The sequence below is a fragment of the Pantherophis guttatus genome, chromosome 3 (assembly GCF_059756535.1).
Source record: "Pantherophis guttatus breed Tessera chromosome 3, ASM5975653v1, whole genome shotgun sequence".
NCBI lineage: Eukaryota > Metazoa > Chordata > Lepidosauria > Squamata > Colubridae > Pantherophis > Pantherophis guttatus.
The window spans coordinates 69,258,679-69,271,854 of NC_142065.1; the positions used below are offsets into that span (position 1 = coordinate 69,258,679).

Here is a 13,176-nt window from a genome sequence, read left to right on the forward strand (position 1 = left end):
GAGCCTCAACATCTTTTTTACATTGTGGCAATGAAAATTGGATGCAGTATTCCAAGTATGGCCTTACCAAGGCATTATAAAATGGTATTAACACTTCATGTGGTCTTGATTCTATCACTCTGTTTATGCAGCCTAGAACTGTGTTCGTTTTTTTGGCAGCTGCTGCACACTGCTGGCTCATATTTAAATGTTTGTCCACTAGGACTCCAAGATCCCTCTCACAGTTACTACTATTGAGCAAGGTACCACATATACGGTACCTGTGCATTTTGTTTTTCTTGCCTAAATGTAGAACCTTACTTTTTTCACCATTGAATTTCACTTTGTTAGATAGCACCCAATGTTCAAGTCTGTCAAGATCCTTCTGCTATTTTAAGCCTATCTTCTAGAGTGTTGGCTATTCCTGCCAGCTTGGTGTTAACTGCAAATTTGATGAGTTCCCCATCTATCCCCTCGTCCAAATCATTGATGAAGGTGTTGAAGGGTAGTGGGCCTAAAACAGAGCCTTGGGGTACTCCACTGCATACTTCCTTCCATGTAGATGCAGTTCCATTGAGGACTACATGTTGAGTGCAGTTGGTCAGCCAGTTATGAATCCATCTGGTGGTGATGCTGTCTAACCCACATTTTTCTACTTTATCTAGTAGTAGGTTATAGTCAAATGACAGTATGTCAAATGCCTTACTGAAGTCCAAGTAAATTATATCGACAGCATTCTTCTGGTCCACTAATTTTGTCACTTTGTCAAAGAATGCAATAAGATTAGATCTGTTTTTGACAAACCCATGTTGACTTTTGGTTATTACTTTGTTTGCTTCTAGGTATTTGCTGATTTGTTGCTTGATTATCTTTTCCAGAATCTTCCCTGGTATTGAGGTTAGGCTAATAAGTCTGTAGTTTCCTGGATCTATTTTTTTCCCATTTTTTGAAGATGGGAACTACATCAGCTTTTTTCCAGTCCTCTGGCAGTTCCCCAGTGATCCAGGATCTTTGAAAGATATAGTTCAGTGGTTCTGAGATCTCATCTGCCAGTTCCTTTAGAACCTTGGGGTGTAATCCATCCGGTCTTGGTGATTTGAACTCATCTAAGGGTAGACAGATGCTCACTTACCATTTTCTTCCCTATTTTAACTTGTGTTCCTAATCTGTTTTTTGTGGTGCTGTTTTTGATAGGTTGGACTGTTTTTTCCCTTTGTGTAAAAACAGATGCAAAAAACGAGTTAAGTAGTTCTGCTTTCTCCCTGTTGCTTGTCACCTTCTTGCCACTTTCTCCCAGCAATGGACCAATTGTTTCCTTGACTTTTTTCTTGTTTTTAACATGTTGGAAGAAGCTTTTTTGTTGTTGTTATTTTTTACTTTTGTCACAAGCCTTTGTTTTGTTGTTGATTGTTATGTTATATCTATGGCCTTCCTATAGCTTACTGAAGTGAATTATAAGACTCCTTCAGGTTGGATGTCATATAGGAAGAACTCAGGAATTCATATGCTTGTTGTTTTAGAAAGTTAGTATTTTGTATAGAATGTGACCATTCCAATTTGAAATTTGCTTGGAATTCTCTTTCCAGTGTTTGCAGATCCAGAGTACATAGGAAACCGTTACAACTGGATGGCAGAGAATGTGAACAGAGGCAGCTGGGATGAAAATTTGTAAGTATCTGATGAAAAATCACATGCGTACACTTATGGTAGGAGAGCTGTTTAATGAGTATTTTAACCATTTTAAGTTCTTGATATTTAGTTATAGATTTATTTTCAAAGTGAAAAATCATCAGTAAAAAATCTAAATGTATGCCTTTAAACATTAGCTGCAACATCAAATTTTGCTGATTCTTAAACTACCGCATAACAGTGTTGTTTGTTTGTTTGTTTGTTTGTTTATTATCTATCTATCTATCTATCTATCTCTATCTATCTATCTATCTATCTATCTATCTAGTGGCTGGTTTGATCACTTGTTGTTACCAGGCAGGTAGAGGGTTATTTAATTTTTTTTATATTGGGTTTTTATTGTTTGTATGCTGCCCAGAGTCACTGAGAGTGAGTGGGCAGCCATATAAAAAACCTGAATAAATAAATAACAGTATGCAGATTCAAATTATTATTCTTTCACAGAACCTGCTTTTTTTGTGAAAATTATGACTTTATTGTTACTGTAAACAGAAGCATATACTGGAGTTACATATAGAAACTCCAGAAAATATTATTATTAATAATAATAATTTTATGCAGAACATAAGTTCGTGAAACGTAAAATATTCAGGTGTATTATGAACCTGAATATAAGAGCCAATCCAGGCTCCTAATTAGGATTCAGAAATTGAACCTTGATATTAACATCTTAACATCTTAAGCGATTAGAAATCACTGCAGATCTTTTAAAACAGGCATGTACAATCCCTGCCCCCTACACCTATTAGCAACTTAGGTGAACCTTTTCAAGGGTGAGGGTACATACTCTGTGTTGCAACTTTCTTCCCCTTCATAAAGCTTCTGCTTTACATACACACTTACTCAATGTTCCTACACTGGGGATTTATGTATATTTATGAGGAAAAGGTATCCTCAGTGTCTTCCAGAAAACAAATGTAACGTGGTCCCTGGGATTGGGGAAGATGGAATGAGTCATAGGTCCCATAGTTTGAGAAGGAGACAGTCTAGGAAGCAAGCATCTACAACAGACATCACATTTTCTGTATGCCTGGAATCATAGCATTACTGATCACTGAAGCTGAATAATTTATACTAAGTTATCCCTACAATATAGCCAATTTATTCTAGAGTATACTAAAAAGTTTGCAATCGGTTATTTCATACACATGCGGCTATTTCACCCAAGTTGCCAGAGACTGGCAGACACCTAAGAAAATCTAATTTGGGCTTTCAATCAAATAAAAACAAATGGGTAAAATTGGTTCATTTTTCTCTTGAATAGACTCTCTTATTCGAAAGGGTTAATTTCCCTTGGATACAACTTCCTCGTTTTATTTCTCTCAACAGAAGTTCTTTGTTTCATGTATTTGATAATTGCTTCATTATGTCGTGCCACACAATATATGTGTGCCAAGAAAGCATTTCAAAAATTAGCAGTCTCTTTTCTGAAGTTTTTTCCCCCCATTTTTAATTTAAAAAAAAATTAGCAAAGGACAAGAATAGGCTAGATTTATTTGAGAAAGCTGTCTTTTCTTTGAAATAATGCAACTTTTGGTACTAATTGCATTGAAGCTTGAGAAAAAAATGCCTATGGTTCTTTTGACAGAGTTAAAGGCCCACCTTTGACTGCCATCCTGTGGTTGAAAATAGACTTTTGTAAAATTCCTTCCTTCTTTCTTTCCTCCCTCAAGTAACAAGATTCCCCAATGATTGCTGAGGACATACCTGCAACTAAACAGATTGCAGTTTTATATGCATGGACCCATCACACAGCAAAAGCAAATATTTGGCTAAGTTAAGGCACTGTACACTACACTTCCAAGAACAGTGCTTCTCTGAACTTTTATAATAAAAAAGCTGTAATTAAGCCAAAGCTTGTAAACACACTGGCTTTCTTATGAAATGTACATTCATCATTTCTACTGCAACTATACTGAATGGAAGTTAAGATCCCTAATCCTATAAAATGTAATAACTTGTTTATAATCAATCAAACAGTTCCCACTTCCAAGATATAGTATAGTCCAAGTATAGTTATTGACAGTAATTCAGTACTCTTCTAAAAATACTTAAATATGTTGAAAATAATAAAAGTAACATCAAAGCCCTATATCGGCTGTTCCCAACCTTTCCAGCTCAGCGGACTGGCGCAAGTGGTGGCCGGGAGGGGGGGGGGAAGAGGGGATGGTTTCACGAGTGCTGCTTCCACAAATGCAGTTTTGTCTGTGCACCTGCGCTTACCCACCACTTCTGCAACACAGTTCCGAACAGGCTGGGGCCCAGCATTGGGCCGTGGACTGGAGGTTGGGGATCTTGTCCTATATCATAGAAAGTAGCCATAGAATGAATTTAGTTAGAAGTCTATGTAGATTTGGCCTTTTGAGAGTGTTATATGCACTTTGATTTTAGAATTTAGTAAGATATTGATGGCTGTAAGCACAAATTTGGTCCAACATTGGAAAAGGGACAGTTATCAACACTATCAGATTGGGGAACCAAACTTGGAGTATATGTAGTAATGGCAAAATGAACAGTAAATATCCTGAATAGAAGGTTGACTAAATTTTAAAAAGGCTCTCTATATTTCTCTATATATTGTATCATGTCACCCAATAAGGCAAACTCAGACACTGACTTCCTATTACACTGCTGTTACACTTCTTGCAGAGAATCTCTCAAGTTACTCTATCTTAGTTACATGCTTCATAACTGGATGCTTCATCAACTTCAACACTTGTTGAACTGTTTTTTGAAGCCATCATTTTGTTTAATTGTGAGAAAATCCTAAAATAATGAGCAGCTAACAATTAATAGCATGAGAAGAAACCAGATGGTTTCTAACAGCTATGGCTATTGTTAAGAATTTTGCAATCTTCTTAGAAGTTTATGAAAGGTGGTTACCCAGGAAAACAACAATAGCCTACTGGTCAGGATGGCATTTAGAGTTATTAACTTTTGGAAATATTAAACCTGATTACTATTGGGTGTAGCATGGACATTTTAGTAATGAAATAGATTCTACTTTTGAGTCTGAACAGAAACAAATTTAGCTTTCATGTGGGAAGCTTATGTATCTGTAAGTTATTGTGCTAAATAATTAGCACCCCAAATGGATCCCAAGTAAATAGTATTCTATGTGGAGCATATAAGATGTTAAACAAATATTTGGGGATAGTCCATGGAGGAGGAACAATTGTGATTTTAAAAAAGGAGGGGAAATTTGGAGTGTGACATTTTGGATATCTACATCCTAAATCTTCTGCTTTAATTCAAGCAGGGTTTTATCAAAGTCCCAAAGCAGGTAGTGCTGTGACAGAGTGAGACCACATTATACCAAATCATCGTTAATTTGTCTTCTTAGATTGGAAGACAATCTATCCAGCAAGGTGAGATGATATTTCCCAATCTAAAACAACAAAGTGCTAATTCAGCTCCAAGGAAAATGCAGCTAAATTCTAGTCATATTAGAACAGGGGTAGGCAATTATGATAATTTTACAGCCATGGCTGGCTCAGGAATTCTAGGAGTTGAAGTCCACAGGTTGTAAAGTTGCCATGGTTGCTCGCCCTTGTGTTAGAACATTGGAAACTGAATAAGGGACTTGCAGCAAAAGTTTCAAGAATGTTGGTTGGAGTGCTTCTAAATTAGGGGACTTCTTATAAACATACAATATTTTTGTGCTAGGAATTCTGCAATGGAATTTCTGCTAATCATGCTAGCATGCGTCTATGAGACAATTCCAGAAGCTTAGAGGAGCACAAAGCAGAAAAACAGGGATATTTCTAAAATGATGTAATCTGCCTTGATATAACCTTTTTTTATTTCCTATGATTTGTTAGATTTAATTGTTCAAGAGTCCAAGATATTCATACAGTCTTCTGTTTAACTCACATAATAACTCTGGCCCAAAGTTAATCAAAGAGCTTTGGTGGTTAGGATAGATTTGAACCTGAGTCGCTCCCTTCGTCAGCCAATACTTTAACCACTACCCCACACTGTCTGTCTTTTGTCTTTCTAGCCATCAGTAAAGGCAAGGATGTGTGTTTGCAATAACAATTTATGTGGAGTTCATCTCACACCACTATGGAGGCAACACCATCTGATTTTTACACTACTTTTTGGAATTGTCTGAAAAGCTTCAAATATCTTTCAAGCAATCAGCAGCTATTACCATAGTGTTCTCCATAAAATCTGTGATTTGTTGGCACTATATATATCTTTTCCTGGACTCAGTAAACTTAATTAGGCACCAAAATACTTCACAATGATTTTTTTTCCAGAGCCAGTTACCAACCAATCCTTAACATTTGTTCTTTCTGCTGTCCCTCCTATGACATCTGGGTAATATCATTTGAATTTATTTGACATTTTACATGAATACTTCTGGTAGCTTTAACTGATCCTATGTTCCTAGTTTCAAATGGTTGCTGAACAAGGTCATTAAACTATCTATCTATATGCTGAAATTTCAAAAAAAGCTATTTACCTCACTTCATTTCTTTTTCCCAATTTCTTAACAAATAGGACTCTATTGTTTTGGCTATAAAAAAGTGGCTCTTTACTTCCATAAAGTTAATTTACCCATTTCTACCAGATAAATTATTCTTAGGACTATAGTGACTTTACAGATTTTAAATTCTGTAATTGGCTTTTTTTATTAACATCTATATTCTTTTGGAATGAAAATATTTTCGTTTTTGGGCCTAACTACTACTACTACTACTACTACTACTACTACTACTATCTCTTTTATTCATTTAACATAAAATTCAGTCAACTGAACATTTAAAAAAGTATTACAAATATCATTGTCTGGCACTGGTGGCTGATACGTTGCTGCCAGCATCCTAGGTATCAACCAAGATCTTCTTAAAATGTATGATGTTCCGAGTAGCGCAGTTTTTTGCAGTTCTGCTGGTGTTATTGCAGGAAGCTGCAATTTCTTGATGTATTTTGTAAAATTCTTAGACATGGTACCAAGTGCCCCAATGACAATGGGTATCACTGTTACATGTTTCATCCATAGCCGTGTAGTTTCGATGGCCAGGTCGTGATATTTTGTGATTTTTTCCAGTTCTTTTTCTTCGACTCTGGCGTCTTCTGGTACAGCAATATGAATAAGTTGTGATATCAACTGTGATATCTGGCAGGTTATGTTCCAAATGATAATCTGTCTGTATTCAAAAGTTCCACAAGATCTTCACCATCTCATTTTCGACAATTTTTTCCACTTTATGTTCCCATGACTTTTCGGATACAGGCAAGGTGTATTTTTTACATAATGACCAGTGGATTAATTTAGCAAATCTGTCTAGCTTTGTAATCAGTTTGTGCAATTTTGCTGCACTCACATATTAAGTGTGAAACAGTTTCAACTTTGTCATTGCAAAGTCGGCAGTTTGGCTTATCAGTATTTTTCCAGCCTTCAATTGTTGAAATTTAATGTCTTCATTATTCTATCACTCTGTGCATATATTAATTAAAAATTTAAAATGTATTACCTTGAAAGGTTGTATGACCAGGATTTTAACCTTAAACATTACATATACATCAATACAGTTAGTGCCATAATAATTCAGATATGAGTTTATATCAAGTGTCCCCAACCCCCGGTCTGTGGACAGGCACTGGGCTGCAGCATGCTAGAAACTTATTTTTCTATCTTTCATGGCATTAGTTTGTAGGGCATGTTCTTGAGCAACAAATATTAAACCTTCCATTTCTTTCTTTATGGTTTCCATCGTAAGCCATGTCCATGTCAAGTTGTTTTCACACTTTCCTTTGGTTTTCCATCCATTTAATCTGTCATCCAACTATTTTTCCTTATATTCTGCCTTTGTTTCTGTTGTTTTTATAATGTTCTCTGTTTTCACAGCCTGCAGCAATTTTTCTGTACTTTGGTTCACATAATCATTCAAACTTCATTCTTCTTCTTCTACAGTTTGATGGATTTACAATAGCCCTCTGCCCCCTATTCTTTTTGACAGGTACAACCTGCCAATGTCACTTTGTGGGTGTAAAAAGTGGTACATGTAAAGCGTGTTACACTTTGTGGATGTAAAGCATGGCTTGGCATTTTGTCTACCTGTTGACTCCTTACCAAGGACCTGGGATAGGCAGATGTGGATGTTTGATTGTGTAACAGATATCCTTGCAGGATGGAAGCTGTTCCCAGTAAAGCTGCCTTTTGGAATTGTCTGATGGTAAATTTGTCAAGTTGGCTTATTATCATTATCATCATCATCATCATTCATTCATTGCACAGTCAGCCAGATGTTCAGATAGGCAAATCTAGATATTTGACAGTGTTACAGATATATTGCAGGATGGAAGCAGTTCGCATAAAACCATCTCCTCTCTCCCCCCCACTCCAGTCTGCAAAGCCAGAAAGGTTGGGGAACTCTGATCTAAGTGCTATTGCTGTTAAATGTTATATTGCTGTCTGTAATTACAATATAGTAGGGATGCAGTGGCTCAGTGGCTAAAACATTGAGCTTGTCGATCGAAAGGTCAGCAGTTCAGTGGTTCGAATCCCTAGTGCCGCATAACGGGGTAAGCTCCCGTTACTTCTCCCAGCTTCTGCCAACCTAGCAGTCTGAAAGCACGTAAAAAATGCAAGTAGAAAAATAGGGACCGCCTTTTGGTGGGAAGGTAACAGCGCTCTGTGCGCCTTTGGCATTTAGTCATGCCAGTCACATGACCACGGAGATGTTTTCAAACAGTGCTGGCTCTTCGGCTTTGAAACGGAGATGAGCACCGCCCCCTAGAGTCAGGAACGACATATGTGCGAGGGGAACCTTTACCTTTTTAATTACAGTATGGTTTTTTGTCTCTCTTTTTTTTTGTATGAATTCCTTTTCTATGAGGTTTTTGTCATATTTACTTTATTCACTATAATATGTCTAGGTTTTTCTTTCTTCATAATATCCTTTTTTCTGTTGATGCTGTCATTATTTATATTTTGCCATTAGAAAATAAAATTAAGGTATTTTGAAATTATCTACATAGTTTGACACTAGCAAATTACATTGAGGAAGGTACCTCTGAAGAAAGATAATTAAAGTGAACTGAGAGTTTCTGTTTGTGTGAAAAGTAAGAGAGAACAGGCAGGGATGTGTTATTAATGGAGTACTCAGCAAAGATACGATGCAATCCAGGGGCGGGTTTCAAAACCCATTGCTACCAGTTAGCTCGTGGGCGTGCGCTCTCTCGCGCGCACGCGCAATGCTTCTGCACATGCACAGAAGCATCCAGGCAGGTGGGCAGAGCTGGGACGAACCGGTAGCAACCCACCACTGATGCAATCTTTTCTTTCTTCCCATTCCCATAATCCAGTGGTGGTCAGCTAGGGCAACTGTGGACTTCAACTTCCAGAATTCCATGTTGGCTCAGGAATTCTGGGAGTTGAAGTCCAGAGGTCATAAAATTACCATAGTTGCCCACCCCTGCCATAATTCTTTGTACCCTAATTAAATTGTAATTATTCCTATGGGAACTGTTTTTTTGCTGAAAGGAATATATGTAGTGTTTCCTATCCAATTTGATTCCTTCAACACAATAGCATGATGATAGCAATTGGCCCAAAGTATGTAGTATCTTGAGGGTAGTTTTGAACCAGATCTCTTAAATCCTAATCCAGCACCTTAACTATTAAGCCACTCAAGGGATGTGTAAAATAGCTGGATTCCTTCCTAGGGCTTCTTCCTGTTTTTTGTCAGAAGTAAACTCTGGCAACCCCAATCAATTTTGCTTTCTATAAACTGTGTCTCAAATTACAATTAATGTCATCGCCTGTTTTATAATTTCAATAAAATTGTTAGAGTAGAGACACATGATTCTTTTCAGCATGATTTCATACAAAAGCATTTTAAAGGTTTTAATGTGTTATTGAGAATTTATAAAGATTAACATTAGGCATAGGATCATAAACTATGACTGTATTAAAATAGAGTACAATTATTCTCACAGTCCTTTCCTACCACTATATGGCTTCAAGGTGCTAAGACACCCTCATGTATTGTAGATTCACAATGAAAGTCTCTAAGAACAAGGGTTATTGTGAGGGGTATTTTTTTTCTCTTACGTTTTGTAAAATTAAATTTTCCTAACTGGTGTGTAAAATATATTGCAAAACAAGTCTCCAGCTTCTTCATTTCTGCATTCTGAAATATTTTTCCTGGGTGAAAGCTATTCATAAGGTTGGTTTTATTCCTGAATATCTAGTAAATAAGCTTATATTTGTATTATATTCTGAAGTTATACCAATCTTCTTGTGTTTTAATTTCAGACATAGCATTTTTGTCTCTGATTGCATTGAAAAACAGAAGAAACAGATAATGTTAGAAAACTGGGGAGGCCGGTGCGTTATCCCAAGCCCAACTTCAGGTAAGACAGGAGAACTGATTTTGTGACAAGTTTTTCTGTACACACAAACAATAGTATATATTATAACTGAAAATATACCTGTTTACTCTGTTAAACAAGTACGGTAAGTACATTTGAATTCATGGACCTCTTGGAAAAACCTCATCTTCTCATGTTCTATTTTTGGGGGAGGAGCAGGAAGCCCATCCACCATCCTACCGTTTTGTGTATCATTTTTTTGTATGCTTATGTGTCTCCATGCATTGAAAAATAGTTTGTGATTGTAAAAATGAAAAGAGATAAAAATACAGCTTGAATGAGATCTTCTATCGGTAATTCATTTCAACGCAACTACCAAGTTATAATTTTTATTTATTCAAACAATATATTATTTCACTGTTCCCTTTGGGAATAAGCAACAACTACGATGAGCATAGAAAAAGAGTAAAATATAATCAGCTAAAAAAAACCATTAAAGGCAAGACATTAGAAAAAGAAACGTAGCTAAATCTATTTTAAACCAAATTCATTCACTGTTCTTCTCCACATCTTGCAAATCATTCTTGTATCCCCAACCTCCATGCACCACATCATATATTGCCTTCTGTTTAGCTCTTTCTTCTTGAGGTTCTCATCAGCTTTATCCAACCGCAAATTCTTAATCTTGTCCTTCCTTCTAAATTATTTACTCTTCTTCCATAAATTTATTTCATGATATGATCCTAATTCATTCTCTCTACCTGACCAAATCACCTCAACATATTTATTTTAATAATTCATGTTTAATAATATGTAAATACTACTGGCATCTTAAGCCAACATGTTAACTATGGAGTTCATGGTTTTACTTTGATCCTTCTAACTATAATACAGGTAGTCCTCAACTTACAACCACAATTGCGACCAAAATTTATGTTGCTAAGTGAGAAATTTGTTAAGTGAGTTTTGCCCCATTTTATGACTTTTCTTGCCACATTTGTTAAGTGAATCACTGCAGTTGTTAAATTAGTAACATGGCTGTTAAGTGAATCTGGCATCCCCATTGACTTTGCTTGTCGGAAGATCACAAAAGGTGATCACTTAACCCTGGGACACTGCAACTGTCATAAATATGAGTCAGCTGTCAAGCATCTAAATATAAATCATGTGACCATCGGGATGCTGCAATAGTCATAAATGTGAAAAATGGTCATAAGTCACTTTTTTCAGTGCCGTTGTAACTTCAAACAGTCACTAAATGAACCGTTGTAAGTCAAGGACTACATGTAAATCAGGAAGAGCAAGAATATCATTCTCTTTATCCTATTTTATACCATATACAGTACCTATAAAAATTTATTAAGGTGCAATTTAATAATGCATTTTTCATCCAGTGTGCTCAGGGTAACCAACAGCATCAGTTAAAACAATACTGTGATCATTGAAAAACATAGCTTTACGATGATAGATGTTAAAGCAGCAATATAATGAAGATAAAATCATGATATCTGTGAAATATAAATTCATTTGAGAAAGAAAGTTACCATTTATTACCTGACCATTCCTCTTTGTATAGGATCCCAGCCCCTGGGAATGCCCTAGCTCTACATGAATCCATGTAGCAAAATTTCTGGAATAATGGAACCTCAGGAAATAGATTAAACAGACAGATTCAAGGGGAAATACCTTTCAAAAATCATGCTGTGAAACTATTACCCACTTTGAGCTGAACAGGAAAAGAAATGGTCCATGTTTATTTAGTTTATTTATTTGTTAAATTTATTTGCCACTTATCTCACCATAGTGATACTGTAGGTTTATAAAAACCTAATGATACTGTATAATTATAAAAAGGAAGAAAACTGATAGGCATATAAAACATAAGTAAAATAATAGAACAATAAAATAAACAATGATAAAGAAACACAATGAGATTAAATCAATATGATAACCAAAAGGATGAGCGGGTAGAGAGCGGAGAGCAAGAGTGGGGAGGTGGAGTCTGCCATCCATCTAACAGCATGTCCAGTGTGGAACTCCCCCATTTGGTCCTGAGGCCAATCAGCAGAGCCAGGTCTTCAGGCTCTTGTGGAAAGATAAGAAAGTGAGGTTAATAGTCATTTGCAACTTGTTAGGCCAAATGTTACTTCCAGGGACTTCCATGGGTATGGTGGGATGGGTCAACATGTCAACATGAGCTGCATCAAATGACAACATGAGAACTGCATCAAAGCAGTATTAGGGGTCACATGATAGCAGCATTCCAGTATTTGAGAGGTTGCCCAAAGAGCAGGGGTCAACTTATTTACCAAAGCACCTGTAGGTAGGACAAGAAACAATGGATGGAAACTAATCAAGGAGAGAAGCAACCTGGAATTAAGGAGAAACTTCCTAACAGTGAGGACAATTAACCAATTGCCATCAGAAGTTGTTGGTGCTTCATCACTGGAGGTTTTTAAAAAGAGACTGGACAGTTACTTGTTTGAAATGGTATAGGGCAGGGGTGTCAAACTCACGTCGTCATGGCGGTATCATGTCATGCATCAGGATTTTCCCCCTTCGCTAAACTGGGCATGGGTGTGGCCAGCGCATGATGTATCCGGCCCTGGTATTGGGTCTCCTGCTTGAGCAGGGGTTGGACTGGAAGACCTCCAAGGTCCCTTCATATTAATCAGAATCTATTCTGATTAATTAATTAATTAAAAATGTCATAATTACCATTCTGAATTTTTTGACACCCACAAATGTCACTATTGGTTTCTGGGTACTCAGAAACCAATAGTCCTATTCCCAAGGTAGGACATATTGCAGAAATACAGATGTTATATGTTATCTCAGCCAAGTGTGCAACTGAATGTCAATATAACTTAATAAATCAGTAATTTCTTTTACTGATTATTATTTTTTATGGCTGAAACTAAATATGCAGTAATAATTAACCTTTGTGAATTCATTAGAATTCTCCCTGATGATTTTTAGGACTGCCCTAAGAATATAAAATAATGTATCAAAAATACGATAATGTTTCAGTCTGGCGGATCTGGTTTTTTTTTTTTAATCTAGTCGTAGCTCTGAAGGCTGCAGAACATGTAGGACTGATCACTAGATCATATGGCCATGGTTTTAATCTCTCTTTGGAGAGAATGTTGGGTTTTGGGCTACAGTTTTGTTTTATTTTATTTA

At 36.5% G+C, this 13,176-nt stretch overlaps 1 protein-coding gene across 6 annotated transcripts in view; it reads left to right on the forward strand.

Annotated features, from left to right (window-relative positions):
* UBE2U (ubiquitin conjugating enzyme E2 U) overlaps positions 1 to 13,176 on the forward strand; it is a 61,011-nt gene that overhangs the window by 16,159 nt on the left and 31,676 nt on the right. For all 6 annotated transcript variants that reach the window (XM_034415252.3, XM_060689949.2, XM_060689948.2 and 3 more), the window contains 2 exons: positions 1,566 to 1,647; positions 9,938 to 10,035. In XM_034415252.3, the coding sequence (XP_034271143.1) occupies positions 1,566 to 1,647; positions 9,938 to 10,035 (180 nt within the window). The remainder of the gene's footprint in view (positions 1 to 1,565; positions 1,648 to 9,937; positions 10,036 to 13,176) is intronic.